Source organism: Cavia porcellus, unplaced genomic scaffold (genome assembly GCF_034190915.1).
Source record: "Cavia porcellus strain 051 isolate PalLab524CR breed Dunkin Hartley unplaced genomic scaffold, mCavPor4.1 scaffold_1, whole genome shotgun sequence".
NCBI lineage: Eukaryota > Metazoa > Chordata > Mammalia > Rodentia > Caviidae > Cavia > Cavia porcellus.
This window is the reverse complement of record NW_026947484.1, coordinates 18,120,311-18,140,363: the sequence shown is the minus strand read 5'-3', so window position 1 is coordinate 18,140,363 and position 20,053 is coordinate 18,120,311. Positions and strand designations below refer to the sequence as shown.

General features: G+C 36.8%; 1 protein-coding gene across 2 annotated transcripts in view; it reads right to left on the bottom strand.

Annotated features, from left to right (window-relative positions):
* Nucleotides 1–20,053, bottom strand: part of Acsl3 (acyl-CoA synthetase long chain family member 3) — a 57,282-nt gene that overhangs the window by 10,615 nt on the left and 26,614 nt on the right. For both annotated transcript variants that reach the window (XM_003463986.5, XM_005001029.4), the window contains 9 exons: nt 19,119–19,534; nt 10,506–10,683; nt 9,032–9,141; nt 7,935–8,073; nt 5,840–5,990; nt 4,153–4,276; nt 3,659–3,730; nt 2,628–2,767; nt 719–891 (listed from right to left, as the gene is read on the bottom strand). In XM_003463986.5, coding sequence (XP_003464034.1) covers nt 719–891; nt 2,628–2,767; nt 3,659–3,730; nt 4,153–4,276; nt 5,840–5,990; nt 7,935–8,073; nt 9,032–9,141; nt 10,506–10,683; nt 19,119–19,496 — 1,465 coding nt within the window. In that variant the 5' untranslated portion in view covers nt 19,497–19,534. The remainder of the gene's footprint in view (nt 1–718; nt 892–2,627; nt 2,768–3,658; nt 3,731–4,152; nt 4,277–5,839; nt 5,991–7,934; nt 8,074–9,031; nt 9,142–10,505; nt 10,684–19,118; nt 19,535–20,053) is intronic.

The window sequence follows — 20,053 nt, the reverse complement described above, 5'->3', positions numbered from 1 at the left end:
CCTAGCTTGAATTACATAGTAAGACCATGTCTCAAAAAACCAAAAACAAAACAAAAAATAAATAAATTTTTAAAAAACAAAATAAATCTGATCTAAGAATAGTATAAAGAGGCACTCAAAATAAATAGGAGAGAGTCCTCACTATTTAAATGCTCAGTATTTATCTGTTACCATCTAGAAAATACAAAGAGGCATAGTTTTTTCTGCTGTAGTACTGGGAAGCAAAGTAACTGTCTTCGGTGAAAGGAACACATAGGACATTAACTTGAGAACCACTGACCAGCAGTAGACCCCTACTCAATCAGGATGCAAGATGAACTCTGGTCATTACACAGTTAAGATCTAGTTTTTTTCTATACTTACAGAACAGCCAATAAATATTTCTAAATCTAAGCCTTAGATTGAAGGGAAAACAACTTTTCTACATAAAAAGAAATTTAATAATTGATGTAAGAAAGTGAATATATATTAACACAAGGCTTCTTTTCCAGAACACTGATTGTTAATATTATACAACATAAAGTCTAACATGAAAACTTTTAGATACATCTAACAGATTCTAAAAATTGGAATTAATAATCGTAGCTCCTGGAGTTTACCACCACTCTGCTACACAAAAACCTAAACTACTCTTCTCCAACATGTTTTTAGAACACAACTCAGAGCCAAGACTACGCCAGAAGCTACAGCCCGCGGACCCTCCAAATCGGGCACTAACCTTCTGTGATTGTTCCGGCCCCTGTGGATTCAGTGAGTCCGTACCCCTGACCCACGGGGCAGCAAAAACAGATGTTCATGAACCTCTGTGTGGTCGCAGAGAGCGGAGCGCCACCACACAGCAGAAGGCGAATGTTCCCCCCTAGCAAGCTTCGCACTTTCCGGAAAACAAAGCTAAAAACATAAAATTCAGAGAATCACAGGATTTTAAAGCTGATGTTCCAAATCTTTCAACGAATCTCAATTTTGTCAGAAAAATTTGTGATTCAGTAACCCACCGAAGGCCACACTGCAAACTCATTGAGCTTCTCTAGGCTCCCTGTTTAGCAGTTTAACCATGTGAACAACATGGTTTCCCTCACTTTTTATTTGTGTAGTGTTGAAAAGGATCCTGGGAATCCTTGTGCCTTGTGCCTGTTAGGCAAGTGCTCCACCACTGAGCTACACCCAAGCCCTCCGAGTCTGGGACTTGCCAAAAGTTCCCCAGGTGGCCCTTGAACTTGCGATTCTCTTGCTTCAGCCTCTCAAGCTAAGATTGAGGGAATAAGTGGCGTACTATAGTAGCTAAGATTACACGTGTGCATCACAACACCTAAGTGGCTTATTTTTAAAAACTTCTAATATTTGAATTCAACATTGATTCAAAATTAATATCTGAACCCAGTATTGCCAGATTTAGTTTTGTATAGTAATGGAAATCCCTTGTTTGTGGTCACCAATTCATTTTACATCATTATATATATAGAGATACAAGTACTATAAATCATTATACATAGTACAAAATTATATTAATACTGAACGGTCTTGTATCTTTAGAAAATTTATTTAAGGCAAATTAATTTTTATTTAATCACTTCATTAACATATGTGTGCAATGATTTGCAGTCAACAATCTGACTTTAAAATTTCAGTAATTTAAGTTTTGAAGCGTTTATAGTTTTTAAAAAAAAAAAACTCTAGCAAATTACCTGGCAGGAATTTTTAAAAAGAAAACAATTCAAACATCTAGTTGATATATTCCTAACAACATACCAATCAAAAAATTTCTTACTATCTCAACCAAAAAAGGGAAGAGGGGCGTAGCCCAATGGTAGAGCACTTCCCTACAAACAAATCTTTGAAAAGGTGAAGACTAAGTGGCAATCATTGTTAAAACTTACATTGACAGACTTTCCATAGCACCTTCTGTATCCTGCTAAAGACAGATGAGGCAGGAAACTTACAGAAGTTCCAGGTAGTATGAAACATCTGAAAACTATCTTTAATTCCCATACAAATAATCTGAGGGCCATGCTTTCATTTTCTAGTTCTAAATTATTTTGTAACAAATTCACAATTCTACTTACTCTACTAACATTATATAAATACAAGCTGGGATAAATTAGTCACAACTTTAAGCATAACATATTTAGTCATGCATGTTACTTTACATTCATGTTGAAGTAATTTTAAAAAAGAAAGCTTTCTGCAAAAAATGGTAAAATCATCCAATTCTTAGAAGACATAGTGTAATACTATAAAATTAGAAGTGAAAATTTTCAAATCCCTATGCAGGATGGATTTTTAACTTGTCCTCACTAGCTTAAACCACTGACGAAACATGCAAGATTGTCCCCATGGTATTTTGTACCACTAGAGTATATGAACAGATGTATACTGGTCTTTTTACTAATAAAATTGGTAAAAAGGCTCCTGATGGGACAGTCATGCACGTACCATGGATGGCTCAAACCATCAGGCAGCAAGATGTACAGCCCCATTGCGAATGTGTAGAGTCCCTTCGACATTGAAAATGTATTTGTTCCATGTAACCATCTCTCACTTTATTTGGCTGCCAATGTTAGCTAAGTCATCCAGTAATCAAAGGGAGGGGGCAGAGAAAAGGCTGGCACACACACGCCGTTACTTACCGATCACACAGTGGGGTTCTACGGCCTTTTGAAATCTGTTCCATTTTATAATTATAGGCCAGAATAAACAAATTCCTTTGAAAACTACTCATTTCACTCACTTTACTCATGACATTTTTATAGATCCGATCCATGATTTCCTAGATGTATAAAAATGAGTCATTGTAATTAATAACCACCTTAAGCACTTAAATCTTAATATCCAATTAACATTTGTGTCACTATTAAGGCATTTAAAAAGATATAATTGACCGGGACCACTTTATCAATAGAGCCACGATCACTGTGATTTAAAAATGGAACTGCTGTAAAAAATAATTTTAAAAGCAGAAACATATCTAGGTACACACAAAAAGCTATCTAGGTACACAAGTAAAAGAAATATAGAAATGCTTATGACAGGAATATACCATTATGATTATTTATACTGCTTTATTTACCTTACTGACTCTGAACTAGAGTCAGTTTATTTTCACAAAATAAATCAACTATTTGAAATGCTTTTTAAAAAAATCTCCTAAAGATCCATGTGAGCATTCTGGTACCTGACCCAACAGTCACTCTCACTCCTCCCTTGCTGTCCCACTGCTGTTATGTCATTTCCACACCCTCTTGTCTCAGGTTAGGGTGCCAGTCATTCTCAGGGGATTCAGTGTTGCAAAAGTCTCCAGTCACCCACTGTGGTGAGCCCTGAGAACTCAGGCAGTAACTTTGTAATCTGTGTAGAAGAAGCTGTCTCAAACCTTCCTCTTATCTCCTGCTGGGCTTCAAGTTTCTTCTCATCAGCAAACAATTACTGCATCATGAAAATGATTTTAACAAGAAGCTGTTTAGACAAAGGAGCTAACACTATATGAAAGTTAAAGCTCAGTTGAGTGTTAATAAAAAGACAAAGCAAGAATGAATAAACCCTATAAAGCTTAAGGTGGTGTCAATAATCAATATTGGATAGATCCTCTAGAGATTGCCTTGACAAGTGTGGTTACTGACACCTCCTTAGTACTCAGTCTTAAATAATGATCGTTTCTCACCGGAACAGCTGCCATCAGTGTTGGTTTCAACATGGATGTATCCCCTTTGCTTCCTTTTTTTATTTTTGAAGACTGTAAAATAGAAAAAATGATCCACATAAAATTTGAAGTTGTTTTTTTCTTTTGTAGTACTGGGGACTGAAACAGGGCCTTGTACTGAGCTACAACCTCAGTTCTGATTTTTTATTTTGACACAGCATCCTAAGTTGCCCAAGCTAGTCTCAAATCTGCAATCTTCCTACCTCAACCTCCTGAGTGGCTATAATTACAGCATGCGCCAAGGCACTAATGTGACCTTTATTTTTAAAATCCAATGGAATTCTTAGAAAGAGCACATTATAAATTTATCATTTAATGTAGTTGTAGTACAACAATCACTTAAAAGAGCTGATTTTTAAATTAACTGTTATCCTTAAAATACTGTCCACTGACAGAAAAAGATAAAGTGTTCACGATAGTTTCTTTAATATTTTAAGTCACAGACGTTTATGTACCTGATCTGCTAAAGTCTGCGGTGAAGAGTAGCCGATGCGGCATCCATGAGAAAGACAGACAAGCTCAGCACTTAATTCTAAAACATGAGCCAGGGGCAAATACCCAATGTAGACATCTTCCTCTCTAAAAAAAAAAAAGAGTGATACGAGAAGCAAAGGTCAGCTAAGTTCCCTACCAAAATGACTGTTACCTGGAACAAATTTGGTGACACATGAAGGGTCCCTCAAGACACCGACCAGGCTCCCTCTTGGCCAGGAGAGAAAAAGAGACAGAGAGATCCTGGGGATATCAGCAGGAACTACAGCTCAATCCAACACTGAGATGATGAGTATTCTGGGAAACAGTACTTTCAAAATGCAAAAGAAATCATTTAAGAGGGCTGGGGATTTAGCTCAGGAGCATAAGTGCCTTCTTGCAAGTGTGCGGTCATGAGTTCGATCCCCGGTACCAAACAAAAAAATAAATCATTTAAGGAGAATTTCTCAGTTTCTCTAGTTGCTGAGAAAAAAATACCTGACACATGAAGTTCTTAAAAGGACAAAGGTGATTTAGCTCAGTTTGCAGTTCATAATCAGTTGACTGCAAGGAAGGGTGGTATGGCAGACAGGCGTTGCAGAGGAGAAACAGTTCATGGAAGGTAGAAGATAGCAAAGCAACAGGGGCAAGACAAGCCCCTCTTTGTCTTTTATATTGTATCCAGGCTATAGGGACCAGGGTGGTGCCAAGTCAATTAGAGGACTGACTTAGTAATCATCCGCCCTTAATCCTAGCATTGCACCATGCGTCAATCACACAGTCTAGATTTGGTCACCTTTGAAAAAGCTCCAGTGACAACTGCATGAGACTGCGAGGGACACACAGACACAAGTCATAACAGAGACATAGTCTTTAGAACTAAGGGGTCACCAACCAGAAAAACTCAGAACCCACAAGTTCTAGAACCTGCCAGAAACTTTACTTGAGAGAAGCCTGCTTTGGGAGTTGGCTGAATTATGGTATCTTAATATGTAAGTTATGTATGTGTGCACATTTTAAGAACCACTTTATCCCTAAAATATGAAGGACAACTGTGGCAAAACCAGAAGATAACTAAGTACTCTTAGCATTTTTCTAAGCATATGGTATGCATATATAAGAGAAGTTTCTTTCTCTATCCCCAAATTCAATCTACAACTGTGTTTGTGCACGTATCTAATTTCTGTAAGTAAAACATCAAAAATATCTACCCACTGTACCAGATCAGTTATCCTTTATGATCCCTTACATTTCTATCTGCTGATCTCCAGCAGTCTCTTTCTACTCCATTATACCCTCCCTGACACCACTGGAATCTGCCTGAAAAACAATCAAGAGAGTAGAAATACAGAAGGCTCAATAAAAGATTTGTGAGATAGATTGTTATTGTTCACCTGATCTGTATTTAGCCATAAAAACAACTACACATGTAAGACAATTCCAACTGATTAAAATAATTTAAGGAATTCTGCAAGAATTTGCGCTTTTAAAAAGGTAAATGTAACTTGCAACTATTCTGTAATTAACTTTAATGTCCTTTTTAAAGAAAGTGTCTAATACAAACAGACTCTGAAGGAATAACAACCATAAACCATGGAAACGACACAATTGTTCACGTCATAACAGTGGATAACTAAACTGCTCAGTGTTATTTTACTAAGGCATACATACCCCAGTTTTGGAATCCTTCTCGCCATCCCAGTTATTCCAGCAATGATGTTACTGTGCGAGATCATGACTCCTTTGGGAATTCCCGTGGACCCACTTGTGTACATGATTACAGCAATATCTGAGGGCAATGGTTTGCTCTGAGGTTCATTTTCTGTATTAAAGAACAAAAAAAGTTTCTGAATAATTTAGCCATGTCACCAATATGTTTATATTCGTTTATGTGTAAAGTCAACAAAATTATTCAAAAGTAGTCAACACATAAGGGATCCACATTCTTCTGGGACAGACAGTGAAGACCATGACAGAATACAAACCACGAAGAAAAATAAAAACAAGGTGAGAAGATGATAGAGGTGTTATGTAGACGGAAAAGACTATCTATGGAGTTATATTTGCAAAGACGGGAATAAAGTGAAAGAGAAAACCATGAAAAGCAGGGATCAGGCAGAAAGTATTCCTTGTGTAAGAGAAAGTATGAAGGCCCTCAGCTAGGAATGGGTGTGGCATACGTGTGGCTTATGTGAAGACCAGCAAGGACAGAGGTAGGAGTGAGCAGGCAAGAAAAGAATGACAGTAGATGAGGGTGGCGGAACACACAGGACCACACGCAGGGTTCCGGACTGGGAAAAAACACTGTTCGCCTTGAACAGAACACATCCTCGTCTATGACGAGGAGAACTGGCTGCTGTGTGGCAATATAAGAACTACAGACAAAAGGCTCTCCTAGAAATTCAACTAAGAAATAAAAGAGGCTCAGCCTAGGGTTTCTGGATGGCTGCTACAAAGTGCTGCTTCACAGTGGTTAAGTTCATGTGATACCCTCAGGGCCCAATCAAAGGATGCTGTCACCTACTTGCAGTCCTAAGACTAAAGCTTCGTGGACAGTAGGCAATGTGCTAAAGAGGTGGCGCAGCAGAAAGACAAAGACTCTCGCTGAATCACAGAACTACCCTACATGTGAACTTGGTCGAAAAGTTCTTTAAACATGCTTCCAAGAAAATGTACCCTTTCTCTCTGACCTGTTCGGGCAGAATTCTTGTGAACTGTTTTCATTCAAGTCCTTACTTCTGAATCTGTATTCATTCCTTTAACCTGGAGCACCCTTCCCACCAGTTCTAGAACACTGCCCTTTCTAGGATGACATCTGCTAAGTACGGTGGTCCTTTACAAACTGTCATTTGACCTTTTCATACACCCAGTCCTGCCCATGACTCACCCAGGTCCCCTCATCCTGACTTCCATTAATCACACATGGCATGTTTTCTTCCTTCTACTGTGACCAGTCACTGGTGGCTTGAGGCCACCAGTGATCTCACTTCCAGTTGTAACAAAACCTGTTTCTAGCTGCCAAGTCTCTTAACTCCAAACTTAATTCTAGAGTACTAGGTTTGTACATGCTGCTGCTCACAAGCTATCAATCTTTCAGTGCGCCACCAGCACGGAGAGTTCAACGTAACCAAAATTAACATGACGCCAGTTACACCAGCAAAGTCAGCACAACTTTGGCTCTCAATAAAATGAGTGTCTACATCCATTAACCACCATTAACCCCCAAGATTCCAGCTACAGAGGAAATACACTCCCAGCATCCCAGCCACTTCTGCAGTATCTCCAAGCATCTATATACTCTAATGCTTACGTGACAGTCCTAATTTCCAGGGTCATCATTCCTAGGTGTGCTAACTGGAGGATAAAAAGGTGTCTCCCCTGGAACAGCTAATGGTTGGAACAGGAAGGAAAAGAAGGGCTCAAGATCCAGGTAATATTACCTGATAATACTTCTAGTAATTCTCGTGGGTAATTTTAGTGGCATCATTTATAAAACTAAACTATCCAAAAATATTATAAACAATGAAACAGAACAAAATATTATTAAAGAAAAAAGAATTTTAAGTTACTTTTAAATAAATAATATACTTTTAACACATTAATAAGTTAATGCTGGTATTTTTCCTTAAGTTCTTTTCTGAAAGGTTGGATAAAAGTAATCCTAGAATCACTTCCCCAACTGAGTCTAGACAACTGACAATTTCAGGGTCAAATCACTGGAGCCATACAGGGGGTGTTCGTAAGCGACAAGGGAGATGTGACATACCCGTGCTGGCCTTGGTTCCCAGGGCCTGCACTGTAGCCATGGTGTGCACTACAACGCCCTTGGGGAACTCGGACCAGGTTGGTGGCTTCCCATCCACAGTGATGATGTGACGCAAGCGTGGGACCAACGAAACTATATCCTGGAAAAACAAGTATTATCACATTTCTTATTCATCAAATGATTTGGTGAATAGTTTGGCATTCACTTCATCATACATCGACTTTTAATTTCTTCACTCAAAATGGCAAGAGCGAAGGATACACTGATGTAAAGATCATTTTCACTAGATGTAGAAATTTTGGTCTGATTTTTAACTTAATCTTTCACAGCATTCATCTGCTGTATATCCTTATTCTGTCATAACATCCTAATCAAAAAATTACTGATTTATAAAGTGGGCATGAAGGTTAGACTCCCTAAACCACTCTCATGTTTTCAGGAAGCAAGAACACAGAGGAGTGAATTCACTGAAGACGTTAAGAAACAGAAAAAATCCCACATATTACTGCTTTCAGAGAGAGTTGCTTAGAAAAAAAAATTTATGTAAAATAAACTAGAAAATAGATGAGTAAAATAAAAGCAAAAGAACCCTTCAGTTTAGATGCTGGCATATTAACAATCTGTAAATCTATCAGGTGTAGTGCCAGGTGTAGTGGCACACACCTGATTCTCACAATCTGTAAATCTATCAGGTGTGTTACCAGGTGTAGTGGCACACACCTGAATCTCAGGTGTTTGGGAAGCTCAGGAAGGAGGATGGCAAACTCCAGGGCAGCTTATGCAACTGAGTAAATCTTTATTTCAAAATTTTAAAATGTGTTGGGCATGATGATGCATGTCTGCTATCCCAGCATTTGGGAGGATGAGGCAGGAAAGCTGCTAGGACTTTGAGGTCAGCCTGGACTAGCCAGCAAGACTCAAAAAAACAAGAATTACTTAATTAATTTTTAAAAATGTTAAAATTAATTCTCGTTTGTCTGAATATGAATATATGTGAAACATTAATATAAATGAAATATATGTCAAAACTATCAGTAATGAAGTTCATCACAGTAAAAACTCTCAGGTATCAGACAGCTATGAATTATAGTCCTTACCTTTAACTTTGTTTGTAGAAGTTCTTTACTGGTGATAATATTAGTCACCTCTGTTTCATTTAATCCATGAACAATGGCTGGTCCTCCTAGGGTAGCATATAATGTAACAACTGCACGGAAAAGAAACTCAAGTCAGATACTGAAACACTTCACGGGCTATCAAAAGTAATTAATACCTCTACAAGTGGGTATAGATCATAAAGAAATATTCTGAACTTTAAACTGTTAATTCAAAGTTCATGAGAGTGTAGTTTTCTAAAATTAGTTTAATACATTAATTATAATACACATTCTCCCCAAATTTTCCCAGGATTTCTAGTATTTTAAGGTGAAGATACTTAAATGTTTATTTGTTAACCTCAGATGTTACTCTGGGACTAACACAATGCGAAGGAACTGTAACTGATTTCTACAATTTCAAAATCTTAACTGTTGGTTACTTATACTAAAATATGAAGGACAAACACCAGCAAGACGGCGCACTGAAGGTCAGTCTTAGGTGCACTGCTTATTCTAAAGTAGAAAAAAAATCTAAAAGAAAACATTTTTTAAAATGTTGAAATTATACAAAATAAAAAAACATGAATTTTTATTTACTTTCTGCCTCAGTAGAAAAAAAGTATCAAGTGACTTTGAAAACCATAATAATTATTTTATAAATTTTCTCAAAGAACCAATGTAAACTCAAACCTGGGAGGGAAAAATAAAAAGGCAGTGCTTCATTAAAAAGAAACATGGAGGGCTGGAGATTTAGCTCAGTGGCATAAGTGCCTGCCTTGCAAGGGAGCAGTCCTGAGTACCAAAATAAAAAAGGAAGAAACATGGGAAGAAATGACAGCAAGAAATCTGGTGCAAGTGCTCTTCTTTTCCATCCACAGAAGACAACATCCCCATTTACTGTCCCATTTTGGCACCAAAGCCTCCGAACTAAACTTTCAGGATTGCATTACAGACAGACTGCAAAATGCTGGGGGCATGCCTGCAATCTCAGCACTCGAGAGCCAGGGCAGGGGGTCACTCTGAGCTCTAGGCTGGCAGGGACTACATAGCGGACTTGTTTCACATCACTACAACAGTCAGATTCGCAATCATGTAACCTACAACTCTGAAGTCCACCATGTTCTAGAGGTCCACTGCTGCTACTCACAGAAGTGCCATTAACTTCAAAAGGAGACTCAAGAGAGATGGTAGCAGGGCAATAACCCCTAAATGTACGTCTGACCCCAGAAAATCCTCTCCTACAGATTCAAGCTCCCTCACTACATCTGACTCATACGACTTGTTCCACAACTGGTACCTTTTCTAAGAGATGGCAGACCAAAAATTCCAAGCCCTAACAATTCTCTACCAACTAGATGCAAGATGACAACTAAAATCAAATTTTAAACAATTACAAGGAATATTACTTGTAAAAGTACAATTTCTCCCCCAATGATAGAATCCCACTCTTGCAGAAGATAAGAAAGCTACTTACGCTGGAAATTATACATGAAACACGCCTGGGCAGCAATCATCCACTCGGCCCTGGTCTCACAGAAGATGGCGATGTTGGTCTTAGGCTTCTGACCCAACATCTGTAAGCCATTTCCAAAATTAGAGGCTTGCACAAAGACATCCTCATAGGAAAGCCAATTATAGTGTCCAAGAATAACCTGACAGAATCCAAAAAGCACAAACAGCTCTTAATATAAGCAAAATATAGAAAATCAAAATATGTCCCTAATTTTATGATAAAGTTACATTTACATAAAACTTTTTGCTCAAACAGCTATAAACTGTTTCAAGTAAAAAAAAACTTTTTAATTAATTTGTGATGTCTTCTATGACAACTCAAACTATGCTAAATCTAAATCCTTATTTTTGGTTTTCAAAAACATTGTTTGACAAGCTCTTAAAGGTCAACTTCCTCGTTAAATGGTCATATACTAATAATTCACTTAGAGATTTCCTGTATTTAAATAATTTAGGTACCAATTTAAACTTTGCCTTGCACAACCATTACTGTAACATTTCACTTCCCTTCTACTTAGAAAATTTTGGATTTCAACCCCAAATGGTACAATACAGTTCATAAAGAGAAACTAAACTGGCCCTGCTACCAACCTAAAAGTAGTGACTATGACCATTCAATTAAAACTGTTATATGTGAATCCAGATAAGAAAGTAGCCGAGGATCAGCTCACCGGCAAAGTACCTGACTGGCAAGCTCAAGGCAGGAGGATTCTTGGTACCAAGAAAAAAAAGAAAGTAGACAAGTAATTGTACAACCCAAGGGACTAGTTATATTATTCAGAGTCCCTCTGGTTTAATCCTTAAATATTCATGGTAGCTGTGGGCTTTTAACATTTGGTCTAAATTTATAAGAAGTTCAGGTAGCATCACATTTCTGTTAGTAGTAACCTTTTAAAGCTGTTTTTTGGGTTGAGTGGGGGGCTTTGGCAATTTTATTCAATTTACATGAGGCCACAAACCCTGTATTACACACAGCCTGGATAAGAAGCAAACTCTGAAAAACCACACAGTTACAAACATGGCTGCGCTGTTAAACATGTTTCAAACACTAAAACCTAGCCATATTCATTTTTAACAATGCAAGCACAACACTCAAGAGATTTCTAGAAGAGGCTGGATGAAGATAAAATAGAAAGATGAATGCTGCCCTCTACTGTCCTAGTTGGTGACAGATTTTTTTTTTATTATTTTTTTTTTACTTAAAGAGAAAAAAAAAAAAAACAAAACAGTAAAAGGGTACAAGTACAGAATTTCAAAAAAATAAACAGTAAAAAACTACTAGCTAATAGATTACATGTTGTCATCTTAAAAATAGTTGTTCAAGTTACAAAATTAAAGCATACAAAGTGGACATTCAAACAGTGAGACTGCAAACAGTTCTGTTCAGTGATCCAACAAAAACTCAATTAATATGATTATCTATCTTATACACTTAAATATACATGCAGTTAGAGCACTTCTTTTCCTCTCTTTTTTAAAATAACAATTACACATTTTGAGTTTTATTATTCCCACAGTTCTTATTACTTTTCTTTGAAGAGAATAAAACCAAATGTGACAAAACAAAGTCAGTTAAAACAAAAGGATGAACATAGTACATGATGTAAAAACAGAATACAAGGTGATCAACAATGGTTATGATAATGCCTCTTGCTATCTTAAAAAGAGTTGCCTATATCATCAGGTATAATAAAACTGAACAAAACAGTACAGAACAAAACCAATAAAACCTAAACATTGGAGACTTTACAGGACTTCAAAAGAAGATAATAATCAAACCAGAATGGGCATCATAGTGAATCTTATTGCCTTCAAAGTAGTTGTCTATACCCTCAAACTTGACACTATCAAACAAAACACAATAGAATAAAATCAGTCAAAACAAGGTGGTGAGAGCAATACAGGGCTTCAAATCAAGTTAACAGGAAATCAAAGTGGATTACTATAATATATCCTGCTATTTTAAAATTTATTTTTCCCTTAAAAAATAATTTAAAAAATTAATTTTTAAAAAAAGGAGAGATTGAGATAAAAGCGGACATAACAACATAACAACACAGGTCAGAACAGAACAATTTAAGTAACATAGTGTTTTACCACCAGATAACCTGACATAATAGTAGTTACCATAGTGTCTCTTTCCTTGAAATATTTGAGTATAACTTCGTATACTATAGCATCAAATATATTAAGACAGTGTGACAGGTTTAAGAAATAAATTCTTTGATAAACAAAGCACTTGTACTTAGGATAATATTTAACTATAATGGTCCCAAACTCTCACTTTGCTCTGCACCCCCATGAAATGCTCAGCTGGAGGAGCTCCAAGACTTCAAAAGGAGCTCTGTGGGGGTGAGAAGACAGAAGAGAACTGGGCCAAAGTGCACAGGAACTGCATTACAATTAGTAAAAATTGCACACTCCAAATACAAGAATGAGTGCCTTCCAGATGCTAAAAGCTAAATGATGGCTTATAAACGTCGGAGAATATGTACGTTCTAAAAAGGGATTAGAGACACAATCCAAATATGCAAACTAATGCAATGAGGCCACCATGTGGCAAAGAAATCACACATAAACTCAATCCAAGTGTTAAGATCTCCTCATGTTATATAAAAATAAAATGTAAGGTAAAATCTGAGTTTTACTCATATTTAAAGCACTGATTACCTTTTCATAAAAATTTACATTTAAAAGATCGTGTTTGCTCTGTAATTTTAGTTGGGCTTGTGTTGTAGTTTCTAGTCCAAACTTTGTCACTTTGTACCTGTAGTTACCCCAATCAGTATTAAACTCAAATTTCAGTTTATACTGTTAAACACTGCTGTATAAAAATACCTAACCCTATTAAACCTGGTACCAAAGGTAAACCTATTCTACAATCTCACTACATTTCCCTAGGATATTCACCTTCTCACACTGGGATGTAGCTTGGAAATCTTATCTCCCTTTTGTCCTTCCAGGTGATCAGATGACCCCAAACTTCAAAATAGGAGGAACTCCCCATGACATTCACTGTCACAACTTACTTCTAAATCCATTCACAAGTTCATCAACTATATCTATAAAATTGACCTCAATCCAGCCATTTCTTCTACCTCCACTCCTTTCATCCTGGTCTATCTTACCCTAACTCATACAAGTGCCAGACATCCCTTTCCAGGGACCAGTCCACCTCTCCATGGCCGGGTGAGCTCTGAGGAAGCTAAAGCATTAAATCTCGGTAAAACCCTCTCCCCTGACTCAGTCACTAGAAACATAACTTTACTCTTTTGCAGTTCAGACAGGCTGAGCTAGAGTAAGACAGGTACCTTCTTCAATTACCACTTAAATATCTCAACTGAGTTCATGCCTGTCCTACTCTCCTGCAACATATCATAACCCAGACATTTCTTTATCCACATCTCCAAAAAGCTAGTTCTTTCTTTTTGTCTAGGCCTCAATTTAACTGCAATTTACTCCACAGGCTTTCCTTGATCACCAATTCGCTTTATTTCTTCACATTATCTAATCTGTTAACATCTTTATTATCTCTCAAGAATAACCAACCTGTCTTGTTCCTTGACTCTTAAAGACACTCAGGGAGATCCTTTGCTAAACACTTGGAATGGAAAATTTACCACTTCAATTCACTCTAAGCCCAAAGGAGGCTCCTCTCTCTCCCCCTCTAGCAGTCTCATCTTTCAAAACACTTGTTTAAAAAAAGATAAAAGTCATGTGCTTCTGAATACTTAACCATCCTAACTTCTTTTGTTCTGATCACCAGTAAATCACTTATGTCCTTGGTCTTCCATCTCTTACCTATTCTCACCTGAGCCCTAAGCATGACTTCAAATAGGTTTGACTTTCCTGGCAGCTGACTTACGTAAATTAAAGTCCAGAATCTTTAAGCAGTTCCCTCACTGTAAACTTAGAAGGGATTAATCCTCAGCACATAAGACTATTTTTTTATTACCAAGGAGTATTTAGAATATTTCTATTGATGAATTATTAATTTTAATTTTGAGATTTATTAAACAGTGAGTTCTTAACAGGGAAAAAAGCATGAAAATAAAATACTGAGTTTTCAATATTTATTGTTTATAAAAAGCATTAAGATTTTCAATATCAACTGCTTTTTGGTATACAGAGAATAAAAAGGAACATCAAAAACAAACTGCCATAAGAATTACAATGAAAATATCAACAACACTCCACAAACAATAATCTTTATTCCAGTTACCACACCTACACCTGAGGCAGTCTGCACACATGACAAGCGCATGCTCCACACACACACATCACTTATACTAACAGCATATGTGTTCTGCTTTCCTGGCCTTTCTGTAGGACATACTTGACAGCTCAGTGGTCTTGCTGTATTGTCAAGAGGTCCTTACTGCATTATATGGTGTGTAGCTAACAGGAATACAAAATGTCAATAAAATAAATTATTCAGTTCTTAGTATGTATTGTCATTTAGAATAAACATCAGCATTTTCACATCCACTGTGTACTTCCTTACAAAACCTAAAAAAATAACACAAGGAATAAATTCCTACATGAAATACAATAAAAATTCCAATAGAACTCACCCACAAAAACAAGTTTTGCCTCAACTGCCACACCCAAGGCAGTCTTCACACGACAACTGCATGTTCCACGCATGCGTCTTGTTCACTGATAGCACATGTGGTTAGTTAGCTTCCTTTCCTATTTGGCAGTCTTGTCAACTCTCTTTTCTTCCTGCTTTGTCTACAATGTGTCTACAATGTGTTTCAGGTGACATCATATTGCTGCATAACTCTGCAATAATATCTCCATCTCAGGCTTCCACTTTGTCCAGGTTTCCCCATCAATATTTCTCCATCATGGCGAAAAGTTGACATCAGCAGTCTAAGTTTTCTTTGCCATATATAAGGCCAGCATTATATCCTTCTGAAATCCAAAGATTGTACTATACAATTCTCTTTCATGTGCATTTCTGCTTTGTTCCTGCACACAGTTCCTCTACTCCAAATGTAACATCATTTAAAAACTGGTAAACCAACTGTCACATGTCATTCTGTATACTTTGGGAGATGGGAGCACCATCATTTGGTTATTACTGTATACGATAAGGGCCTGATGACTCAGTTTCAAGATAAATGTCCAAACTGAAAGCAAATGTCTTCACAACTACAAGGTCATATATTTTTATGTCATATTTTGACCCATCACTTTTCTGTAGTTTTTTACATTCCTGTGATCATTATGAGAAATCCTTGCTAAGTACAGCAAACCTATGAACACTTTCAGTTCAGTTAGTGAGGTGTCATAATAGATTTAAATGTGACTACTGAAGCATACAGAATATTTTACTTGCATTTCAGCCTTTGTGTATTTCATAACACCTTCTAGCATTCTGTCTGTTACAATTTCCAACACAAATGGCACTGCTGGCATTCTGTCCAATATGTTTCACTGCTGCCAAGACTCTTGCTGTATTTTTGGACTTAGCTCTAAAATTGGATTATGCCACTTGGTTCCATTTTGCTACATTTCAACTAGTCAAACATGCACTCACATTGCTGTTTTGTCATCTGAATCATTCCCTCTGTTGATATCAGTCAATTCTGGCTCCATTTACTGTCACAGGAACCTAGGCTCACATGGCCTAATCAAAATCATCATCACCATCAGCTGCATCATCATTACCTTCCCACCCACTGTTCCGTTATGAAACATGTATTCTACCATAATGGATCATCTTCATCATCCATGCATGAGTAAGCTGATGACTCACTTCTGACATCTAAAAACATGCAAATCTGGTTTTTCGTATGTCATTGTACTGAACTACTTCTGCCAGATACTGATTTTTAACTTTAAAAAACAAATCCTGGAATGGTGTGAATTTACAGGATCCTCTTTGATGTTTGGATAACACGCAAAAGCAGTTAGATGGTACATAAAGGTGAGTCCAAAGCCCATTTTGCCACTTTTGCACATGTGCACATTTCTGGCAAACCAAGTAGTGAAACCCATACATTGCTTCCTGCATCCCTCAAGGAAAGGAATTGAGATGCACAGCCAGTTACTATAATGCTAAAGTACAAATTTATAGTAGAAAAATAAGTAAGGGGCCCGCTGGACCCAGTTTTATGCCCTGAGGGTTAAGATGACTCTCAGATCATTCCTCTCTGACACTTAGTTGGCTATACGTTCATTATCTGGTATGTGTAACACACACATGAATACCAGTGTTATGACTCAGCATGACTGCCTGACTCATAATTTATAGTTTTTTTCAGGATCTCTTACCTAAAAAAAAAAAAAACAATAAAACACTGATAGTAACACTGATACAGAACATTACAAAATAAAAGCACACAAATACTTAACCATTCAAGACTGTATGATGATGGTTTAATTAAGATCAAATTTTCAGGTAGCTGAATCAAACCTCTTCAAATGCCTTTTATGTTTCACGATTTGGAATAGAACTATCTCAAAATTATACATTGTCCTGTCTTTTTCAACAAAGACACCTAGCTTCATTCAACTTTTCTCTCTGCACTTTACTGTAAGTAAATAAATAGACATCTTAACTTTCTGGCTTGAGCAACTGGTACGTTGTTGGGGACCACAAATTCACAATGGCTAATTCTGCATATTCCCCTAAGGGATAAAATAGAGGCTTGGGATTATTGGTACACCTATTTGAGATTTTCCATTAACTCTAGGGATGGAGTTATTCTCATTCTCTCCAAAACTACTAAATTTAAAAAGCACTCCACGGCAAGATCCTATTTAGCATAAGATCATCTCTGTCCTCTTGAGTCATCCCAAGATTACACTTGCCCACTGAGTCTTAAGCCAACTTTGAATCTTTTGCTAGCCTCACCTACAAGTATACACCCAATAAATAGTAGTTCTCTTGAAGTGTTGCTCTCTTGGCCCATTAGGAGACATGGTCTTCCCAGTCACTCATCATGTATTACTAAATTTGGCTCTGCTTCTTATTTGCCTCTTGTTTCCTGTACCCTTAACACAGGCAATCAGGACTCTTGGCCAGGTTCCTGATAGTATACGATGTATCTTTTACAAATAGGATAGAAGGGAGAGGAACAAGTTTGGAAGAAAAACCCACAGGAGAGGTATACATTAACCAAACCACATATCCAGCTTAGATATCTAAAATTTTTATATAAATTATATCACTACCAACTTAACTGAATTGAAAAAATTCATTTTTTTTCTAAGAAAAAAAGAAAATATTCCCAAAAAAGCAAAGTAACTACATAACTCTATTCAAATCAGAGTTGTTTGGGTACTATTAACATCAGAACAACTGGCATAAATGAAGGCAATTCCAAGCAAAACAAGATATAAGGTCAATCTATACAAAAATGAGGAAATGTAGTGATTATGTTGGTGAATTATAATGTTCTTTACTTTACATAAATTACTCACATCTACTTATTTGTCCTCTCCTTTATGTTTAGAAAAAAATGGCAAATTGTACAGAAAATAGAAAAATTAATGAGCCATTAATGATGTTAAGCAACACCCTCCTCCTTGACTTTCTACTAACAAGGCGCGCTTAGTTTTTCATTCCATAGTTGTGATTATTTCAAGTTTTTCAAGCATCCCTCAAGGAAAGAAATTGAGATGCACAGTCAGTTACTATAATGCTAAAGTACAAATTTACAGTAGAAAAATAAGGAGTTAGATAAGAGGAAAACAATTTTGCCAAATAAACCTATAACCTAAGGAAATTATTAACCAGCTACAGATCACTATAATGCTTCTACATTTACTTCATCTTTTACCTACCAGAGATTCAAAAACTAGTCATAAGAAACTCACACATGTAAGTTCATAATTACTTTTCTTGCCATTCTTACACTTAACTACTCGTTATAGTACAACACTACTCCATTGATATTATTACTGAACAATGTTGTCAAATACCTTAGATAATAGTAACACTATAGTAAAAGCCAAAGCATTTACATTAGGCATCACAAGTAGTTGTAAGAAGATTATGCACAGGTACCCTTGCATATACATACAGACACACACACCCACATCCAAACATCACAAGAACTCTACAAGCTCTGATTATAGTTAAAGACTATGAGTTCTAGAGCCAGAGCCCTGGTTTTGTCTCAGTTCACAAGTTGGAAGCTGAAGTATTTTGGGGTAATTACCTAACCCCTCAATGCTGTACTCCTTAATTAAACATTAACTCATGGAATTACTTCAAGTCTTAAAAAGGACACAAAAATCAGAAGCAGCAGACTACACCTTCAAACTTGGAGCCATCTCAAGCATCAAGATGCTTCTGGGAATTAAAATTACCCTAGATGTTGTACTGCAAGCCGAGAGACATTCAAATTCAGAAAAGCTCCACACTAGGGGGTATTTTGCGTTATCCTTCTGACACTGCATGGGTGCTGCTGTTTCCAAAGGGTATTGTCCAGCATCCTTCAGGTTTGTCTTCTGCAACATCGGCAAACTCCAGCCAATGAAGGCTGTGCATGTCCCTTATCACCAATGATAAGAGCACATTTACTGAGGGAATTCGAAGCCAATGAAAAGATCATCTTACCTTTTTAAAAATTTTTCCATTTGGTTGTACTTCATCTTCCTCGTTTAAAATTTCACGTGTTCCCAAGAGTCTTTTGTCTTTGAATTTGTTTTTTGCGTACATAAAAACTTTATCTAGTGTATCACATCCAGGGTACAATACTGACGCCAAACCATCCAAACTATTAATAGATCTGTATGCAGAATCAGGTTTTGAGTTCACAGGCTTTGCTTTAATTTGGTTTGATTTCTCTTGTCTTGACTCAGACAAAAAATAAAATGGAATATACGTTAAAATAGTGTAAAGTGATATAATAAAATGTATGAAATATAAAAGAATAGGGTTGATGGTCTGTTTTAGCTTCATGGTAGATGGTTTGGAAAATGCGTGGTTATTCATAACTTCAAAATGTAGTATTAACAGATTTCAACAAGAATCTAAAAAAAAAGAAAAAGAAAGATATTAATTCAAAATCATCTAAAAATAATTTTAACGAAAAATTCTTCATGTTAAGCAAATGAACTATTTTCTCAATCAGGTGGGAGTTTGAATACTGGTCTCTGTGAAGTTCTAATGGCTTTTAAAGAACTCATTTTACCATATTTATTATCAGTGGAATTACTCTGAAAAGATTCCACATCTTACTGTAAACAGGCAGTCTTTCCACCCAACCCTAAATATCCACAAACACTTCAGTAGTCAAGGAGGGAGCAAGGCAGGAAGAAAGGGAATAAAATCACGGAGACCAAAAATGTACCCATTTTCTATTCTTCTGCATCCCACTGTACTAAAAATGCCAAGTACTTTGAAAATACACCACATTCTCCCCTCTTGTGATCCAGCAGCTGTCACTGCCAAACACCCTCTACTCTCACCAGTGAGCCCATTCACACTCTACGTGGTCACAAGAAATTGGAGTCCAAAAACACATAAATTTCATGTTCCACAGGGTTCAC